Source organism: Panthera onca, chromosome C1 (assembly GCF_046562875.1).
Source record: "Panthera onca isolate mPanOnc1 chromosome C1, mPanOnc1 haplotype 2, whole genome shotgun sequence".
Classification (NCBI taxonomy): domain Eukaryota; kingdom Metazoa; phylum Chordata; class Mammalia; order Carnivora; family Felidae; genus Panthera; species Panthera onca.
In genome coordinates, this window is record NC_138346.1 from 74,475,859 (window position 1) to 74,498,185 (window position 22,327).

At 37.3% G+C, this 22,327-nt stretch overlaps 1 protein-coding gene across 3 annotated transcripts in view; it reads left to right on the forward strand.

Moving 5' to 3' along the window:
* Positions 1-22,327, forward strand: part of ACVR1C (activin A receptor type 1C) — an 81,488-nt gene that overhangs the window by 39,842 nt on the left and 19,319 nt on the right. For 2 of the 3 annotated variants that reach the window (XM_060626755.3, XM_060626757.3), the window contains exons 3-4: positions 14,683-14,922; positions 19,562-19,792. In XM_060626755.3, coding sequence (XP_060482738.1) covers positions 14,683-14,922; positions 19,562-19,792 — 471 coding nt within the window. Of the gene's footprint in view, positions 1-14,273; positions 14,378-14,682; positions 14,923-19,561; positions 19,793-22,327 lie in introns of those variants that run through there. The other variant, XM_060626759.3, reaches the window with a different exon arrangement.

Below are 22,327 nucleotides of genomic sequence, written 5' to 3' on the forward strand. Positions count from 1 at the left end.
TGTCTCTGTCTCAAAAATAAATAAACGTTAAAATTTTTTTTTATTTTTTTTTCTAAATGGCTTTTAAAAATCTTTTACCCATTCATTTTTTATACTAAGTTGTATTAGATTTAAGTAGAATTAATTTAGATCATTGCAAGCAAGATTGACTTAGATCACATTAAATTCAATCATTTGCCCTTAAAAAACATACTTTCTCCTGTGACACTGCACATGGGTTTAATTTTTAGGAGTTAATCATACTTTTTTTTTTTATAGAAACAGTTTTATAGTTTGATGGAGATATAATATTAGAAAACTTGCTTCCCTTCCCTGAAGCTTATTGAAGCTGGTATCTTTGATGTCACTGGAGTGACCTTCCAAGTTCAAGTATTATCACAAATATTTAGAGGCTTTTTTCCCTATGTAAAACTTGAAAGGCAACATCCATTTCCAAAAACAGCCATTTATTTGACTAGTACTTTGAGTACATTTCTACTAACAGCAAATATGTCATTATTTTTACAAAACAAGTGTAGTATTGAATATTTAAAAATTAAATATAAAAAAAATTATAGATTGTGCAAATCACTTAAACAAGAGAAACATATACTTTATGTAATGTACCCTGACTAATGTATTTGTTTATTTTTAGACCAGATAAGAATAGCTACCTTCAGTTCCAAAAATATCCTCTTTCCTTTCTGGATGCTACTTTTCTTGTTCTGACTCCAGACTCCAGCTCTGACTTGAACTTAGTACTCCCAGGCTTCAGGAAACTTCTTGCCTCATAACTCCTGCAGATTGCCCACTCTCAGCTTCCTCTGAATTTAGGAGAGAAGCCACTGAGTGGGAAAAATTTACCTTTGAAAGTAAATGATACGGGGTAACTGGCTCAGTTGGTTAAGCATCCCACTCTTGATTTTGGCTCAGGTCATGATCTCACCATTCATCACCAGCCCTATGTTGGGCTCTGTGATGACAGCTCTGAGCCTGCTTGGAATTCTCTTTCTCTACCTCTCCTACCCCTCCCCCATGCATCTACATGTGTTCTCTCTCTCAAAAAATAAACATCTTTAAAAAAGTAAAGAGTAAATTCTTAACTCTTCAAGAATATTTCTATTTCAAAAATAAAAGACTTGTTTACACAAATTGGTGTGCCCTTGGTGGGGGGGGGGGGGCGCTGGGGGATCCAGGTATGGTACACAAACAATAATAGATGAAAAAGTTCCATTCACATTGGAAGGTGTTCGGGTGTGTATGTACGATGGGTTCGATCTGGGAGCCTTCTAATAAGTTCTCCTCACTTTTCACAATTCCTTCCCCGAGTTTGTGTGAGCTGGGCCTTCTGTATCTCTTCTCTATGCCTCTTGAAATCTTTCCCCTGTTATTTCCTAATGTTTGAATCTGATAATTTTAATGTCTACAGTTTCTGCAAGTTTGAATGTGCTATGATTTTATTTTGCTGACTCATATTTTGATGGCTACTTTCCTCATGTGTTTTGTGATTTTTGAATGTGAGCTCAGGTTTTGGGGAACCTTATGTGGAGGAAATTTTTGGAGCCTGTATTTAAAATATGTTCCTCCAGGATGAGCACTGGGTGTTGTATGGAAACCAATTTGACAATAAATTATATATATATATATATATATATATATATATATATATATATACATATAATAAAATATGTTCCTCCAGAGAAGATTTACATTGGCTTCCACTAGGTATCTGGGGGTGTTACCAACCAAAACCCATTCAATGTTTTGATTAGGTTTATTTTGGCCAACATGTAATATGAATTAAGGCTCCAAGCCTGCCTATGGTACACACTTGGGGTAAGAAACACTTGAAGATATATTTTTTTCTTTTTTGCTATACCAAAGTCAAGGTTGAGACACACACATAGAGGAGCGTACACCCTGTCTTTGTCTGCAGAACACTGTTTTATTTTCAATTTAATGCCATTCATAGTTGCCTGATTTATATGAGGGTCTCTGATCTGGCCCTTCCCTGTCTCAGGAACCATGTTTTACCTCCTGATCTTGTGCTACAATCTGGTAAACTAAGCGTGTAACCACCAGGAGCTGGCAGATGCTTCCAGGGTAAATAGCAGCCCAAGTGCTCAAGCGCCTCTTTGGATTTTCACTTTATTTGTGGCTCTGAGCAATTCATTTCTTTTCTCACCCGCTTAATCACGTAATAGAAAAAAAGTTTTTCATTTATATTTTATTCAGCATTTTTGTGTGCTGTACCAAGAAGGGCTTCTGTGGACATCTAAAGTGTAACTTGGCAGAAATGGAAATTCCAGGATAGTTTATTTTTGAAATGATGCTGGCATAATTATCTATCCATCTGGAAGAAAACAGGGCTGTACCACAGTGTCATACCATATACAAAAATAAATTACAGCTTGATTAAATATCTAATTGTGAAATATAAAACAATTTAAATGTCAGAGGAAAATTTAGAAAAAAAGATTTTTATGACTTTATAGTATGGAAGCTGTTTTTAAATAAGACAGGAAATCCAACTGTTATAAAAGGAAAAGAGATATAACTGCATGCAAACTAAAATAAAAATGAGTAATGAAAGATAACATAAATAAAACTGAAGATAAGTTAAATATGGGATAGAAATATTTGCCACATGTGTGACTGGAAAAAGGTAGGAACTATGGGACGTTAAAGAGCTCATGTGTGTGTGCATGTGTGTGGGTGTGTGCATGGCAAGAGAGTGGAAAGAGAGAAGGAGAGAGAGCGCTAAAGGGAAAAATGGGTAAGAGACACAAACAAATTTTACAGAAGAGAATATTCTAAATGGTCAAGTATCAAAAAGATGTTCAACATCACTAATAGCTGGAGAGATGCCAATTAAAACAACCATTTTTTTCCCGCCCACTAGATTTGCATAAGTTGTAAGAGTGATGTATCAGTCAAGCTGTTTTCAACTAAAAGTATCAGAAACTTAGATAATAATGTCTTAATAGGGGAGTTCACTAACTCAACATGGTAGGAAATCTGGAAGTAGATTGATTCTATGATTCATTAACAAAGAGACTCAACAATGTCGCCAGCCTATTTCCAGATTTATTCTTATGGGAATTGGTAAGCAACCTTATTGTTTAAAACATTATTATATAACTTTCTGATACTTTTTTCCTCATGTGTGTATGCTTTTTCTAATAAGGAAAATTTTATCAGGTTTCGTTAAGCCTTTGTTAAAATTTTTGTTAAAAGGTTTTGTTATCAGGGATCTCAAGCTTGAAGGATAGCAAAGGTCAAGAAACGTGATTTGCTCAAACTGAATCATCTAATAGAAGCCACCATGTTGAGCAGAGATATCGAAGGTCTCTTTCCTTACTGCAAGTTTAAAGCAGATATAAACCCATCTCCTAACCCCAGGGAGGAGGTTTGGGCTTTTAACTAAGCAGAGCAGGAAAAATAAAAGACAAATAAAAAACCTGTTCTGGTGAAGCTGTGATCATAGCCTGGACATCACATGGATTTTAGGCCCAAGTTCCCATTGCATGAGTGGTACAGGAACTCTTCAGAGGAAGAACTTTCTTTAAGCTAGTCCCAGACTATTGGTGCACCACAGTGTCTAGAAAAAAGTACCAGCTCTCTAGAAGAAGGGACTTTAATGTTAGGTCTCAAGCAGACAAAACAGACCCTTTTGCAAGGACATGAGCAGTACCTTGTGAAGAATAAGCACCCCAAGCATACAGGTATGCAAGGCAGCATGCATGAGCCAGCAGAAGAGAACACACAGCAGAAAGATCACAAAGGTTTCATATATTGGAATTCTCAGAAAATAAATATAGATCAAATATTCTTCTAAGTTAAAAAAAAACATAAGGCGAATTTGGAAATATTTTTAGAGGATAGAGGATTATAAAAAAGTGACCTACTAGATTTGAACAAGAACAAAATAAAATTTTTTAAAATTAAAAATATAATAACAATTGAAAACTTAATGGATAGGTTTAACAACAATTGGATAGAATATAAAGAGCTATGGAGAGAATTAGGGATCTGAAATACTGGTCAGAAGAAGTTATTTTGTATGCAGTTATACAGAGAATACATAATGGAAAATATGGACAAGAGGATGACAAAGAGAGGAACACATAAGAAGATTTAACATGTGGCTTTCTATCGTGGTCCATAGGAAAGGAGATAAAGGTTTGGGCAAAAGCAGTCTCTGCAGAAGTAACAGCTCAGAATTTTCCAGAATTGATGAACACCAATCTACAAATCTAAGAAATCCAGTGACTATCAAGAGGAGGAATAAAAAGATACCTAAACCTTGACATAGCTTAGTAAAACTACAGAACACCAAAGACAAAGTGAAATCCTACAAGTTGACAGACAAAAAGGTAAATGAAATTCAAAGGAGTTCAGAAGAACTGGCATTGTCTTTTCAAGCAAAAAGTAAAAAGAGAAAAGTGGAATTTTATCTTCAATATTCTAAAAGAAAAGAATTGGTAACCCAGAATACTACCTAGAAAAACTATCTTTGAAGAATGAGGTTTAGCAAAAGACATTTTCAAAGTAACACAAATAGGTGAGTTTAACATTATCAAACTCTTTGATAAAGGAAACTCTAAGGGTGTACTTCAGGCATAAAGAAACTATACCAAAGTTCTGACATGCAGGGAGGAATGAAAGGCAAAGAAAGTGATAAATATGTCACTGATTCTAAACAACATTAATCTACAACAGCAATGGTGTCTTTTGAGTTTTAAAAGAAATAAGATAAAATGGTCATTCAACATAGAATACCATTTTTTATATACTATGTATGTCAAGAAGGTTAAATGGAATTAAAATTTTCCAAGGGCCTTGTTTTTGTCTAGGAGAAAGGTAAATATATTGTTAATCTTTATGCTTTGAAATGTCCCTGTCGTAATTGCTAAATTATTTCTGAAAGAGTAGAATGTGACTATGTACCTTCTAATCTACAATGAGAAACAGAACAATAAAAATTATCCAAAAGTAGTAAAAAAAAAAAAGCAAGAGAAAGAAGCACACAACAGATGTGACAATAAGAAAGTATCCAAATGTTAGTAATAATTAAATATAATTAATTTAATGTAAATAGACTAAACAAAGGATACTAAGTTGGAGAAAACAGATCCAATTAAATGTTGTTTTAAAAATGTCTTGATAAATGAAAATTTACAGAAATGTGAAATTGTTTTGATAGAAAACATATACCATACATATATTAAACAAACAAAAATATTGGTTTATTTATATTAATGCCAGACAAAATTAACTTTAATGCAAAAAAAAAATTACTAGAGTTAAGAAGTAACTTTATAGTGACTAAAGTTTCAACTTACCAGGGATTCTTAATGAATTTAAATTTCTATGTACTTAAAAATGGGACTCAAAAATAAAGAAAATACTTAGAGATCTATAAGGAGAAATAGAGATGTCCACAATCTCAGAGGGAGGTTTTAATATGCCACAGTCTTGGTAAGTGATAAAACAATTAGATAAAATAATTAGTGAGACTATATAGAGTTGAAACAAGATGGTTTACGAACAACCTAATTTTTAGAAAATTATAATATACCAAACCTGAATAGTCTTATGACAGTAAAGAATTTGAATCAGAAGTTTTTAAAAAGTAGTAAAAAATATTCCCAGAAAGAAAATTTCAAAGTTCTACTAGAAAAGAGGCTCTACTAGAAAATTTTGATACACTTCCAGGAACAGAGAACTCTCACACAAACTCTTCCAAAATGTAGACAAAGAGGAGACACTCCTTCACTCATTTTATTCATAACCTTGATATCAAACCCAACAAAGCCAGTGTAAGAAAGGAAAATTTCAAGCCATTCTGATTCGTGAACATGTATACAAATATGCCAATCTTAGCCTGGAGCCATGTAAGAAAAGGGATCTGGGAACCATAGTACAAGGGCAAGGAAATCATTATTTTGCAAATCAGGGTAAGGGTTACCCTTGGGGAAGGAAAAAGGTTGTGATCATGTGGGGGTATCTCAGAGTGGAAGAAAAGGCGGGGAGATGAGGAGGGACGTGATGTGTGGGAGTTTATAATTCTTTTTATACTCAACCTAGATAATGTATGGACTTTTCTGTTTATTCATTATATTTCACAACAAACATCAAGTTTCCAAGTAATGTTTGCATATAGGCAAGTTAATGGGAGGTTGCACATTCTACTAACGTCTGAGTTGGTTTTGGAGTATTGAGCAGCTGAAGACATGATGTAGCTCTTTCCTTAGTAACTCTTGTGCAGTACTGTCTGACTTGGTTTTTGTTTTGCACATATGTTCTCTTTTTAACCAAAAAATCCAATAGATCAAAGGTTACTGTGTCTATAGATAAGTGTTTCAAAGACATCTAGATTCCCCCAATACCCATTTAGAAGCAGGACCTAGACTTCCAGCAGATTATATAGCTGTCCTCCTAACAGACAATATTTTCCACTGCTCTTACAGAGAAGCGTGGCCATATGATTAGGTTCTGGCAAATGAGATGAGTGGCAGTGTTTAGAAGAACTTCTGAGAAGACCTGTTGAAACAGAACTGGCACGTTATTATGCCACCATCCATCACACTGCCTGGATGTAAAGGTTAGAGTTTTAGTGGCTGCCTTGGACCATGAGGGTGATGGCTGCACCACAGGGGTGGCAACAAGGGAACTGACAGGGGCCTGACTGAAAACTTCATGGTGTCACCCTGCTAACATTGGACATCTTCAACATCTTCAAGTTTCTTTTACATGAAAGAGAAAGGGAAACTTGTCTGGTTTCCTCTGTTATTTGTAATGAAACCCAATTCTAATGAATATAGAAACAACAAGTCATCCAGAGTTCTACCTGCATATGGGTTGTATCCAGTCAACAGACGGATTTTGATTGACCTACAGTTTCTGGAAAAGGAAAGAAACAAATTTCTTAACATTGTTAAAAATTAAGAATCTTAATATAAAAGTTCTAGATATCTGGCTTGTCCTTGAAAAATCAGTTATGGCTTTCTTGAGGTTTTCCTCATTTATCAGTTGGTTAAAACTGAGAAGCAAGTCATTCTTCCTTAGTGGACATGGGCTTTCCCTGTTTTTTCATTCATTCATTCATTCATTCATTCACGCATTCAATATGTAATGAGCTTATACCCACTGGCCTAAAGTTTACATTATCAATAGTTTAGTATATTTCTACTTTAGCATAGTTGAGTTATTCAACTTTATATCTTACTTTTCTCCCTTATTAAAATGTATGCATTTCAGTTTGTAACAAATGATTTCTTCTGACCCTAGGTGACACCAGAGTCATGCTCAGAGAAATATCTGTGATGTCACACAGCATCAAGGACACTCTAAAATTTTCCATGAAAATTTATCTAGGATAAGTTTAGGAAACCTGGGCAAGAGAAACTGGTTATTTACTGGGTTAATTTTGATAGGAATTGCTATTTAGTTCTTGCTTACACTAATTACCACCTTTCATATGGAAATAGACTATTCAACAAAAACATTCAAGTTCCAGGTATCTTTGTTCCCATTCTGCTATTAAAACTTACAGTGCTTGAAAGGCTAAATGTAGTAATAATTTCCTTTCAGATTTCACATACTATTTTAATAATACTATTATATGTTTTGCTTTGCAAATAATTGGCTTCAATAAAGAAAAGACACACACAACATTAAAATATTGGGTGCTTTTATTAACCCCCATACAATTTTCATCTTCCTGTTGTGTTCTCAGTTGTGTAAAGAGAAAAGGAAAATTGATTATTTATATCAGTCAGAGCAGGTAAACAATGCTTATTGATTAGGTACATGTCTAAATTGGACTTTCATTTAAACCAAACTAAAGGGTTACATCTGAAGGAAGATAAACTGCCAAAACATTAGAATTAGGTTTATCAAAAATTAATAATTTCAAAGGATGCTATAATTATAAAAATTGCAGGCTCAGATATTATTATTCTTTGGGGATTTTAAAGTCTTGTTATTTACAGTCCTTTTAAAAATTCATTGTTGTTTTCCAATTTTATCATGGCTTTCTATTTTAAACGAATCCATTGCCATAGTAGTCAGTGTAAGGTGACATCTCCATGCTGAGAAATACTCATGGGACCCCTTGTGGAATTGTTCTGCCATCACATGAACAAATCCATTTATAGCTCGTTCTCTGAGGATTCGGTGCGCACCTGACAGGTGTGCCAGACAGGGTATTTTTCCCCTCCATAAACTGAAAGGTGCTCTGATTTTTATATTTTGGAAAGTGCTATGAAATATAAGCATACAAAGAAGTGCTCTTAAAGTTTAACATAGGAAGCATTTCCTATCTCGGGAAACAAGTACACTGATTTTGATTATGAAATTTTGTTCATAGGGATGTAATGGGAAATTGGAAGTAAAATTTATAACCAGTTCTAAATTGAGGATTTCACACTATGTAAGCCCTTACTCTCTTAGTAATGCTAAGTAAATACTATTACCTGTTTACTGAAATACTTTTTGTGTGATTATCATGTACAGGACATTGGGTTCGGTTAAAATAGGATTATCTCACATCAGTCTTTTCCACGTGAACAAACTGCTTTCTGTGAATGTGTTTGCTGTGGGAGAATTTATACTAGCATGAACTCTAGGACAGAGAAGTGTAACTTCTCCCTCATGGTCAGTATTTTCAAATGCCTTCTCTGAACAAGGCTTTGCTATGAGCTGGGGAAACTGGTAGGAGATATGGGTGCTACTTTCAAGGATCTTTCATTTTTCCCGTGTTGGCTTACGAAAAAAAAAAAACAACCTGAAATATTCCTTGAGTAGTTACCAACTAATTTCTTTACAAATATGTATCCTTTGAGAATGTGTGTTTTGATGACATATGAATAAATTAATTTTTAGGTGCATGTGGGGAAATTAAGAAAAACTGTGGAGCTGATTTAAATTATCCTTTCTACATTTTATTAATCTCATCTCTGCCTAAGTTAAAGCTCTAAGTTCCCTGTGCCAAAGATTATATTCTTCAATCTCACATTCCTCATTCCTTAAAATATAAAAACATTATTTTTCTTAAATTGAGACAAAAGTGGACAAAAGAAGATTTGAAGATACCCAGTGTCCCTCACATACTCCCAGAAGCCCAGGAACATAAGAACTGTCAGGAAATATTTTCATGTGTGGTGCAACCTGCATGCTATAAAATCATGAAATCATTCCAGAAGACCGACAAGACGGTGTATGCAGGCAGCCATTTTTAGACTGAGCACTAAACAATGGAGGGCCCATCAATAGCCCATCTAATTGTTAAAAGGCAGAAATAATTTTCAGGCTATTTCTCATTGTTCAGTTGGATTTCTAGATTACAAAATCTGCCCTCGTTCAGTACTTGAGGTTCATGTTGATCAGAAAGAACCTGTTTGACATGATTATTCTTGCTCTGTGGAGAAGGGTGACCATTTGCTGTTCCCTATAGTGGAGTATGTTGGAGAGATCCAATTGAATAAACTTCTGCCTGAATTATTCCTGATGACATTTGTAAGGGTCACTGTAAAGAATAGTAGGCTAGGACAAGCTCTAGGTAGTGGAGGGCTTCCTGCAATTAGTGAGTACAGAATTAACACAGGACTGTTAGACAAATACACCCAGTATTTTTGACTTAGCAACTGAGACCCATTCTATTTCACATGTGTAGACTTTCCACATGTAAGTGCAGTTCCATGCTGTTTTATATTAGACTGATTTATCATGAATAGAATTTTTCATGATGATCTTTTCTTATCTCCCATTTCCCTTGCTCCTATATAGTTTTCTTCATATTTTTTATTTTCAAAATTGCTTTAGAATTGTTCCCCGGATGGATCATGTATTCCTTAGTAGGGTTTAAATTCCATCAGGATGTGGACTGTACCCCACTTTCTGGGATCTTTTCTCAAGAGTCATTCTCAGTGCAAAGTTATACAAAGCAATCCCTTTGGATCCAGTCTTTTAGGAGAGCAGCAAGAAACTAATTCAAAATGCATTTTCATTACCGTCAAGCAAATGTTTGAAATGATGGTATCCACATTTAATGATGTTTTGAAATGGCAGGTTAAAGGAGGTTCATCATGAAGATTTGGGAAATTTTTCGATGCTTAGCATGTCACTCTGTTTTTAGAAAAAGAAATGATTCCTGTTGGGCTAGTTAAAAAGGTAGCTTTGAACATCTTAGAGGCAATGTGTTCTCTCTTGGTTTAGCTGCAGACATTACTTCCACATTTCGCCCCAGAAACCTGTGAACTAAACTAAACTAAACAAAGCCTTTTCACTGATGTCACAGACCTGTGTCATAGAGGGTTTATGGGGTAGGTGGATGGACCACATCATTCAGTTGGCCATGGTGGCATTTCTTCCATGTGCCAGGACAGAAATGGACCCATCAGAAAGCATCTCAAGGAATATTGTCTTTTTGGGTTGGCTTACTACCTGAGAACAGGCTGCAAGCAGGAGGAAGAAATGCTTCCTTCCCCATTTGTGGGGAATAGGTGGCGAGGCAGTTGAAGACTTGATATTTATACATTCATGGATACAACCTTGCAGGGTGGTATCTTTTCAGTTGGGGAAAAACCTTTAATAAAAGGAATAGGAGTGGTTTTAATATTAGTCTGGGGTTTCTTCAGGGGTTTTTTTTTGATCTTCTTTAAGTTCTGTATGCTACTTGCCACAGCAGCTTCTGGGAAGGGAGCACTAACCTTGTAAATTTCACAAAAAATTCACTTTGGTTCGATGGAGACCTCTGTTTTCTTTGTCTGATTTTGTTTTTCAACAGATGTCCAGCCAGTGCATACCTCTTCAGTCACTCTACTCTCAGAGTTTCTATTCTTCACTCCACTATAATGTTTTAGTTTCTAGTCACTTGAAGGTCATTCAAATACAGTAAAAAAAAAAAGTCTTTACATAGATTGTAGACATTCTACAAGATTTCCGTGCCAGTGGTCAATATGGGCCATTTGAAGCAATTGATCAAGTCCATAACTCAGTTCTAAGCCATCTCCTGCTAATAGCATATACTAAGGAGATATAAATTAATTAATTCAAAGGTCATAGAAGTCTCATAAACATCAGTAAGTTTTAAACTTATAATAAGGACAGAGAAGAGGTCAGCAAGGAAGGAAACATGGGGATCATGAGGATCATGCCCATATTATCTTTTTCTTTTCATTTTGAGTATTGTGTCTATCCGTCCATCTTTCTTTTCGGTTGTTCTTTTGTCTTATCTTATCGTTGTACATTCATCTGCCTTTCACATGACTCTCTCCAGATGTCCAGAATCTTCCACCTCATCTGGATCAATGTTCTCTTCTCCCTGCCTTGCTAATACTTCCTTTCCCTCTGTTGTCTTGGTTCAATGTATTGTAGAGCTTATATAGGGGAGATATTTGTGAGCTAGGCTCTCACCCGTCTGGGTTAGTGCTTTTCCCCATTCCCATTCTATTCTACTTAATTTTCTAAGGAGTGAAATAACATGAATGAACAACGAAGCACTGCCCAAACCATGGAGGTGCTTATAACATGGAGAATGCATTTCAGTTGGCACAGTCAATCTCAAATGGGAAATTATTGAATAATAAGCGTTCTCCTATGATCAAGAATATAAAACCTGCTAGAAAAACTAATATGCTCATCAAAGGTAACTTATTAAAATGTATTCTTAACTGTGCTACTATTTCCTTTTGCCATGACTCATTGGGTGTAGACTACAGTTCTTCTTCATTTCTCTCCTGTAGAGATTATAATCAACATTTGGTTTAGAAGATAGTTTTACAAATGTTTGCTTTAAAAATTGCTCAGTGTTTAAGGAGCTCTTTCTGGATGTTGTTGCTAGCCTTTTCTAGCTGAGTAATCTTTTTTTATTACTAACTCATATCGGTAAATTTGTTCACAAAAGTAGAAACATTGCCCATCTGTAATAAACATCTCTAAGAGCTGTTAACCTTCACGAGAGCAGTACACTTTTATAGAGAGTATTCTATTTTCAGGGTTGCTGACCTTTCGCCTCTTTATTGGTTGCCATAGTGATGATCTGAGCTCTGCTTAATAGAGCTTTACTAAAAGGAAGACAATCAATAAGCTTTTTAACTCTAATGTTTATATTGATAGTTCCTGATAACATATATCGGAATAAGATATAGCCTGATAAATGTAGCTAATAGTGGCATTTTATTTTTTGAATTTTATTTTTTAAATTTTATTTTTATTTTTAAAAGCATACTCAAGTAGATGTTTATGTAGGTTGCAAGAGATTAAATGCTTTCTGTGGCTTTCTTAGAATTCCTAGAATAGCATTGCGAGGACCTAAAAATATAGATACAACTTGAAATGTAGATTGAAAGACCATAGTTAAATGGATAATAAAACTGTTTTATATTAGCAAGCTTTAGAAGTTGCAAGTACAACAGTTAATGATTTCTAAAACAAAGTCAAGTCAGAGAACTCTTTTAGCACCTTGTCATAAGAACATTCAAGGTCAACCTCTTCTCATATGCACCTGTACAACTTCTAATGACTTCAGAGGAATCCTGAAACCTTTAGGAGAGGGAAAGTTGGCGATCTGCCAGAATTCCTAGGGCAAAGTAGAAAAGCATGGATTATGTTTGTTTCCAGAGCTCACTAAACAGTTTTAAATATATTACTTATCAATGATAAAAATATATATGTATATATTTTTATGATTATAATGAAACTTATGAACACATTTTTGAGGAATTTGATTCCTTTTCCTTGAGAATGAAATAATATTTATTTTAAATTTGTCTTTACCTATTCTGGTTTACATAGTGTAAGTAAAATGTAAGTGTATTTAATATAATAAGCTCTCTAGGATTGCAAAGAAAGAATTCTGAGGAATGGCTTAATTCACAAGGTCCATTATCACCGTCATTGGTTTAGACTCTAAGGTGCAGGTGCTGTGCGTTGCTTTCTATGCATTCTCTCCAACCCTCTCACTGCGTATGCCTAGTCAGCTGGGGCAGTTTGCCCAAGGCACTATAGCCACAAATGGAGAAAGTGTCATCTCACTTTGGCTTCTCTTTCTCCAAAGTCTGCATTCTTCTACTTCTCCTTGATGTCTGAGAACCTAAGACTCCAGAATTCTATTCCTGTATCCCATCAGATACTTCCCAAGGCTTATTAAAAACAAAAACCAACATCCCTAATGATAGGACCCAGTGATGAAATTAAATTGATGCTGAGGCTGTCTTTAGTGAATGAAAAGAAAATGAACTATGTGCTCATTTCAGGTGTCAAAATAATTTCTTTGAAAAAATACAGGAAATATCTGTCATCATAGATTTTTTTAATGTATCACTATTTTCCCTAAATTAAAAAGATTTCTTAAATGCAAGATGAACTTTGGAAAAATTGGCTGTCTGTATTTTAACAGGAGAGTCACAAATTTGATTACACCCTTTATGTTACTTGGTTTCAATGATCATGTTTATTTTTCTAAAACTAAAAACCTTATCCTTTGCTTACTAAGAACAAACTAGTAGAACTTTTAGCGGTTCCACCATTTCAAGATCTATTCGTCGTCTCCAGTTGTCAACACTGTGGATAGAATTGAGAACAAAGCAGGCAAAATTCTTTCCCTCACGAAGCATGCGTTCTTTGGAGGGAATTGAATAATAAATAAATACATATATGATGTGGCCAGGTGCCTGGGTGGCTCAGTCGGTTAAGCATATATAATGTGCCAGGTGGTGATACAACCCAGGGATTAAAACAACAGCAAAAGGGTGGAGGATGAACCACGACCCAGAAGGAAGTCCTACTATTTCAGCTAAGGTTCAGCCAAGACCATCGCGCCTGGATGACTGCATCGGGCCCCTCCCTCTGTCTCTTCGCTTTTTTACTCCTGTGACCCTCTGCGGCCACGCAGAATGAACCTTAGATCCCGTAGTTCGCCTCCTCCAAGTCCTGCGACAGCTCCTACTTGGAATAGAATTCACAGCCCTTCGCTTAGCCTACCAGACCCCACAGTCTCTTTTGTCTTGGTTGCCTCGCTCTCTTCTGCCTTCCTCCCCGCTCACTGCCCTCCAGGCACAGGTTGTGCCTGAGCAGCCCGAATGGGCCTCATCTCGGGGTCTTGTACACTTGCTTTCACGTTGCCTGGCGCGCGGCTCGCGGAGACCCTCCGGGCGTTGCTCCCTGTCGCCTCCCAGAGCGGCCTCCAGGAGCACTCTGCCGCAAGGGGCATCGCCGCGTCACGCGCGTGCCCCTCTGCTTCATCACAGCGCGCGTTAAGGCCTCTTGTCGCACATCCATCTGTTCAGTGGGCGTGTGGGAACATAAGCAGCTCCAGAGGAAGGATTTGGCTGCCGCGCACCGCTGTATCTCCAGCACCTGGAACGGTGGCAAGAGCTATTGAAAGAGCTCGGTAATTATTTGGGGCATGAGTGAATGAACGTGCTCCAAGGATGGACCGCTGAGAAATGGGGAGAAGATAGTAGAAAAATGGCAAATGCCTTGGAGGATTGAAAAGGGCTCCCGTGTGCTGGTGCTTTCCACGATCCTAACTCTGGATCCCATCTGGGATCCCATCTGGATCCCATCTCGATCCTAACTCTGGTGTGCTGGGTAGCTCCACATCAACAATGCGAAATTTTGGTGATCCTGGTTACAATTTCTAGAGTATCTTAAATGGGTTGATTTATGGTCGTGTTCTTTCTTTTTTAACTGAAGCATCTCCAAATGCCCCAAAACTCGGACCCATGGAGCTGACCGTTGTTATTACTGTGCCAGTTTGCCTCCTGTCCATGGCAGCAGCGCTGATGATATGGGCGTGCCAAGGTCGCCAGTGCACAGACAGGAAGAAAAAGAGACAGAATGTGGAGGAACCCCTCTCTGAGTGCAATCTGGTAAATGCTGGAAAAACTCTAAAAGATCTGATATACGATGTGACGGCCTCTGGCTCTGGCTCCGGTATGTGCCCCCTGTCCATTTTGCAGTAAGAAAACTCACATTTAAAAATAAATCAAAACAATTTCTAACCTGTAGAAAAGGGCCCCAGTATTATGAATTGCATCATTTAGATTGCTCAGCGTGGTATCTGGTAAGTTCTGGTATAGAAACCTGTTTTAGGATTTGATGACGAGAAAAAAACGTCATGGCTGAAAGAGTTAAGTCTTCTCAGTTGCCTTGTCTGCCTTTAGGTGTTCTGAGTCTCACTTTTATATTCCTTCACAAATTATTTTTTGAAGCAAGAAAGAATGTCTCTTCTCTCCCCTGCCTCCGTTATGGTTGGTGATAATCATTGTGGCTCTCTTAGTAATGTTTCATGGGCACAAACGTTACCGTACTTAAGGAATTGGGTTCTGGGGGAAAGATGTTAGTTGTGCAAAGTGGTATTCTTAGAGTGCCCTTGCTCGTGGTTATGAAAGTCTTCGGAATCCACAGCATCCCCTGGGATGTGTGTGTGAACAGAGAGCTGACCTGAAATCAAAATCAAGAATGTGTTCTAAAAGCATAGAAACAGAGATGATAAGGAACAGCACAGCACTCCTCTGCTGGCTGTTGCCGAGGTGAGATGATAACTCTATTCCTCTTGAATGGAACTCCAGAACCCCTGGTGAAGCCATTCAAAATACGAGGCTATTTTATGGCCTAACTGAGCCTTTTTCACAGCACAAACCATATGAGGGCATTTTGGGTTTCTGGTGACAGAGCAGATTCCTCCGTAATAACAGACTCTCTAATCTGGCCTTTCCTCATGTGTACATCCAGGAATCCTGAGGGCATGTGGTACTGCAGACATGTGAACTGGGGTGAGCCAAGGTGGGTCACCTTAGAAGGCCCTGGATCCCCTCTTGCTTTGGAAGAATCATTAAGGATGATTCCCCCAAGCGGACTTTGAGAAACTCCCCAGCCCATGGCCTTTAGGAGCATGGCACGATTAACAAGGGCAGACGACAGAGTGGCGGTAGCATCTGTATGAGCATCCGTATTTAACATGAAGCAGCTTTAGGCTCACCAGAGTCCAGAAAAGAGAGGCCTAATTATGTCATCCAGAGAGCGCACACAGTGTGTTGCTTCTGAGTGCAAGACTGCCTGCTCTCTCATTGAACAGGGTCTCAGTGTTTATGCCATCCCTGCATAAATTAGATAGCATGTTTTCAAAGGAGGAATATTGGAAAGAACTGTCTCCAAACTGCAAAGTTTGTAGAACTAAAATCCAAATTAAATTCTTGCATAGAAAGCTGGCATTCTTCCTTTAAAAGTAAAACTGTCCAGAATTGGTACTCAGTCCTCCCTATTACATCCTGAGAACTATTGTTCCCTAATTTCCTGAGCACTGGTGCCATTCTAGGCACAAAGTATGAGCACAGAGAGCTCTGATTTGTACCCAGTTCCTTGAAACCTTGTATAATATCTTTATAAGGTTCAAGTGATTAAATAACCTCCTATTTAATATCCCCCCCCAAAACTTCAGTTCAGTTGAAGATGTTAAATAGAAATGTGTATTTTAGAGCTACTCCTGGAATATATTTAAGATGACTAAGAACGTCCCTTTCAAATAAAATTAATAGTGATGTTATAACTGGAGACTGGATATTTAGTTTAAGAAACTAATCATGAGTCAGGACATGAAGTAAAAAATTAAAATTAAGATTTGTGGTGTTTTTGTGCATCGTTAAACCTAAATCTGGATTAACTGTTGGGCTCTTGTCTCTATATTATTCTAAGATCTTTTTTTAAAGTTTATTCATTTTAGAGAGAGCAAGAGCGAGCAGGGGAGGGGCAGAGAGAGAGGGAGAGAGGGAGAATCCCAAGTAGGCTCCCCTCAGCTAGCACAGAGCCCGATGTGGAGCTCAAACTCGCGAACCGTGAGATCATGACCCGAGCTGAAATCAAGAGTCAGACGCTTAACCAACTGAGCCACCCAGGTGTCCCAGGATGTTCTAAGATCTTTCTTAAAAAGAAAGCTGTAAATATACCCAAGCAGGGATGATTTTTTTAAATGACCAGTTTGAAAGAGTTTTAGGCACTTTCTCTCCAAGTCAGATACATACATTTGGCAGTGAGCACTGGCTAAAAATGCCTTTGGTAATCAGAGAGAATGGGTCCAGCTGCAGCAATGCCTCCATCATGAAAACTCATTCACTGAGAGGAAATCAGGTGGTTCTGCTTCCCCTTTGCTTTTCTTAATTGGCCAGCAAATGTTAGGCAAAGGCAGTTTTGTTAGATGTTGAGAAACCAAAATCATGAAACTTATCCCTGACCGGGTCAGGGACACATTTCAAAGAGATAGAATACCTAAGAGGCAAGTGGACCGATGTTCTGTGGGACTGTTTCTGAGAACGGATTGTGTCTCAGGTGGCTTCTAAGAGTCTGGGCACATTGCTGCTTTCCTCTCCCCATATAACACTTCTGATGAGTAGTGGCATTACTGAAAGATACCTTTCCATCAGATAGGCAGCAGCTTCTACAAAGGCTGGTTTAAAAAAACAAGAGTAAAATGAACCTACATGGAGAAGCGGAGTCCATGTTTCTTCTAATGAAATTTCTAAGCGTATAAGCAGAACTAGATTGTTTGGAATGGTTGCCTTGAAAGATACCAAAGCAACTTTCACCGAGTTTTAGTGTCTCAGCTTAATTGCCGTGCTGAGTACCTTAGATGATGTTCTCTTACTTTGCCCATGGTCTGGGGCATTGGTCATGCACTTGATCAATTTGCAGTTTGAAAACACAGGCTTATCTAGCTCTGATGTGATGTTTTTGCGAGTGTGTGTGTGCAAGATGGGAGAGGGAGGAGAGAGTTTGAGATTGAAATTTGGCCTGCTAATTGTCAGTACAACTTTTATTGTGTGGCCAAGTAGTAAAATTGACTGTAGTCTACAGAAACAGCCTTTATAGTTTGCTGCTGGAAGTCTTCCCAGCAGGAGAGGGCTGGGGGTGGGGGTGGTATCCACTGAATGGTGAGAGCAAGAGTTTGGACTGAAGACCCGTGTTTTAGTTGTAGCTCTGCCTCCCACTATGGCCTAGTTCTGGGCAAGTCTTCGACTATTGTGGGGCCCTGATTTTCTCATCTCTAAAATGATAAAGTCGGACTAGATGATCTCAGAACTTGCTCACCGTGGGGCTCCGTGACTAATTGTTAAGACCCATAATAGCCATCTTATAGTCTGTGCTTGTTTAGCCACAGTGGGTGGTTCTCACGAGGATGAGAACATCTGAATAAACCGTGGCACATTTCAGGAGCAGAGGCCGAAGCCTGCAGAGCTCAGAGAGCTGTTGCAGTGAGAGGTTCCGAGCCATCCCACTACAATAATAATAACTAAACATGACTTTCCAGAGTATGCTTGTACTGTAACCTCTTTAACTATTTTCCTCTAATTATAACTGTAGTAAGTACCCATTGTGGAAATTAAGAAAATGTATGTTAGACGGAAGAATGTCACAATTCACCCCGATTCCACTAAATAGAAATAACCATCAGAGTATTTAATAGATTTCCTTTTTAGCCTTTTTCCGGTGCCTATTTTGAATAGCTAGGTACGCTCATTTAGATGGATAGAATTTACTTCGCTATTTTCATTTAACTTTATCGCAGAAGTGTTTTCGCATGTCATTAAGAAATACCTCATAAGCAGCATCATTATCACTTGCTCTCAGTAATCCGTTCTCAGAATATTAAGGCCTAGCCATTATTGATCGCTTAACATACCAGATATTATGCTGGGTGCTTAACGTGATTATTGATTCTTGGATTACCCCTATGGAGTAATCCCTCCATAGCCCCTGTTTTTTAGATAAGGAAGTTGAAGCTCAGAGAAGTTCAATTACTTGCTGGTGGTTATGTTGCACAGCTGAAATTTGAACGCAGGTCTTTGTTATCTGTTCTCTTAATCTCTGTACAATGTTTAACAATTTTTCTATTATCTGATATTTTTCCTATTTCCTATAAACAATAACATATTAAATATTTTGACATAAATATTTCTGCATTTTGCAGTTAAATCTTTAAGAAAGAATTCTAGGCATGGGGTTATTCGTTCAAAGAACCTGAACTTTTTACATACACTCAGAATATATTTTCTTTGAATTTTTTTTTTGTTCACAGAATATCCATTTGATATTTTCTATGACTATACCTCACTTTTAGTGTAACGTGATTACCTCCCTTGATTATTGAATTTTATTCTTCACTTTGCAGTCTTACACAGAGAGTTCTTCTGCTTCCCCAGTTGTACTAGAAGCAACACATTTTATTTTAGAGGCTAACGGCATATTTTTTTAACCATTAAAACCTGACTGGTTTTGATGGGCAAATCGGGGAGATTTGCAGCAATTCTGAAAAATCAAATATATGTAGCAGTAGTCTATGTTCAGGAAATTTTCATTTGTGAATATGAGAAGAGAAAATCATAGTAAGAATTTGGAGTATTCCTTTGAGCAATGGTTTGACATTAAGGTTTGGTATAATGGTGCTAGTTTCTTTAAAATCAGTAAAATTATTAAAGCGTTTAAATGTTTCCCTATTTGTGTGAAAATAACGGCCATTATGATGGTTCTTTTCTGGCACTCCCTTGTTTTTAATCAATCTCATCTTTTCTTTGGTTAGGTCTACCTCTGTTGGTTCAAAGAACAATCGCAAGGACGATCGTACTTCAGGAGATAGTAGGAAAAGGTAGATTTGGTGAGGTCTGGCACGGAAGATGGTGTGGGGAAGATGTGGCTGTAAAAATATTCTCCTCCAGAGATGAAAGATCTTGGTTTCGTGAGGCAGAAATTTACCAGACGGTTATGCTGAGACATGAGAACATACTTGGTTTCATAGCTGCTGACAACAAAGGTATATTCTTTTTTTTTTTAATTTTTTTTGATTTAATGTTTATTTATTTTGAGAGAGAGAGAGAGAGAGAAAGCACAAGAGGGGGAGGGGCAGAGAAAGAGGGAGACACAGAATCAGAAGCAGGCTCCAGGCTCTGAGTTGTCAGCACAGAGCTGGACGTGGGGCTCAAACTCACAAGCTGTGAGATCATGACCTGAGCCGAAGTTGGATGTTCAACCGACTGAGCCACCCAGGCGCCCCCAGCAAAGGTATTTTCAATCTAATTGAGTTCAGCAAGTAAAAATGTTATGTCTGTCATCAGATCAAACTAAATAATGTCCTTGTTTTACTAAAATCTAGTCTAATTTCTTTATTGAGGATAGAAAATGCTTTTCCTCTTCTCCACAGATAAACATACAGATCCATACAATAAAGGCAGGGCAGACGAGTGATATGAAATCATGATGACGCCATAGCCAGGTTGATATTTAAAGTATTTGGTGACTGGTATGGCACAAGAATCGGTCAGTCAGAATAGAAGATTCAACTGGAACAGAGTCCTGAGAGAACCCTGCAATGCTAGCTTTTATGCCTTATTTTCTGGTTCGTGGAGGAATCTGGAGGCACCTTGTCAGGGGTTGGGGTGGGAGGTGGGGTAGGTTGCTTTGGGTGTCTAGGGCAAAGGGATGGGATTGGAATTTTGAATAGCAGCTGTTAGCTGATGAGGACAGAAATATTTCAATATTTTAATAACTGGCACAGACATACCAATGAATGCTAGCTGAATATCCACCTTTGCTAGGACGGTACCTCTCATCTGTATGAAGAGGCTTCAACTCCAGAATTCCAATTTTCCATGAACATTATCAGAATGGCAGCCAGCAAATCAATTCTAGTGAAATTTTCTATTAATGTACTTTGAGCATGATTTATATGTTGAGGCTTAACATCAACAACCCCAAACAGTATCACTTTTTGAGTTTTGAGGAGCAAGGCAGAACATCAGTGTCCTGGTATTTAAATCCGTATTTGGAAAATATGGTGTAAATCCCTGAGTAATCAGGGACTGGGTATAAAGTTTGTGAGTTACCTCTACTTTCTTCTTTTTGCATAGATTTTAGTCACCTAACTGTGCATTAGTTCCCTTAATAAAGGGAGACAAGGCACAAAGGGAAGCAAAAGTTGACCCCCTCAATGTTTTTGATCTGAATCAGTAATATTCATGAAGAACTTTGGTGAGGTAGAGATTGTAACATCTATCTAAAAACCAGATGATCTACGGGTATCAGGGACTCACCATTACCTATGGAAATTAAAATCTATGGTTATTTCGATCTATTATAAGCTTTATTGTTATTAATTAGATGACATAAGAGAGGCCTGGAGTTATTGTACATTTTGGTAGCAATTGTGTTTGCTGATGGTTTGTGTTTTTTCATGTGGGTAGGTATAGACTGAGTAAAGCCAAGATGAGCTTTAAAAAGAAAGATGTTCTTTCCAAATTCTCAACTACATATACTTTGAAAATATATCCAGACTATCAAAAATGAGACATTTCTTAGTGAGCTAAGAACTTTTCCTTCCTAAGATTGAGTTCAAGCATACCTACTGATTAGATTAATTAGCATTGTTGTCAAAGCAGTAATGACTTTAGTTATATGGATCATCTTGATGGGTCTAATTTAATCATAATGTTTATTTGATTATAAAAAACAATAGGCCCAAAAGACATCATCCCTGATGGTCTCCTTCTTCAGTTTAACTGGTCTACCTGTCACTGGCTTACTAATCAGTGGCTTTGTGCATGCTTTCAAATGACCTCTAACATCACTTTCATCCTCATTTCTAAATCTTTTGTGGTACTTACAGTTCCATTGGTTAGTCAACTCTCTGACAAAGACGTTAATGTGAGAAGACAAAGGTAGCCATTGGCGTTGAGCAGAGAGAGGGGTAGGAGTAAGGATTAGTTTTATTCATGGTCAGTTTATTACTGAGCTTTATCACATTATGTTGATTTTTGTATTCCTAGGAAATTTTATCGCTACCCGGATTTGGAAATTAAATATTTGGATTAAGAGTTAGCTTTTGTAAATAAAGCATTTAATAGGAAAAGTCCGGAGCAAATGTTTATTATGGCTTCCTTCTCTGAGCATCAGAACTGGTCAGGGCTTCCCAGGGCTGTTGTAGACTCCATTCCAAAAGCTAAAACTAACTCTAGGGACTCTAATACCTAGAGAAGTTTTAAGCTAATTTCTGTTCTGCTAAAAATATTTCATAAGCTGGATTACCTTTTGGTTAGATGAAGTAAATTATTTGAAAATGTTTCATAACTGGCTCTTAATGTAAGCATTTGGGGAAAATCAACTTCATATTTTGAAAAGTGAACAACATGAACATTCTCAGAATTTTCGGGCTTTTATTATAGTGATAATACTTTGTGTACATTTGTTGCATTTCTGATTTTTATTGGAAAAATCTTTTTTAAAAGCTCAGAGTGATTTATAGCACAACACTGAGCCTAAGAGCATCTGTCAGTAGTTTTTCCTATAATGTGGT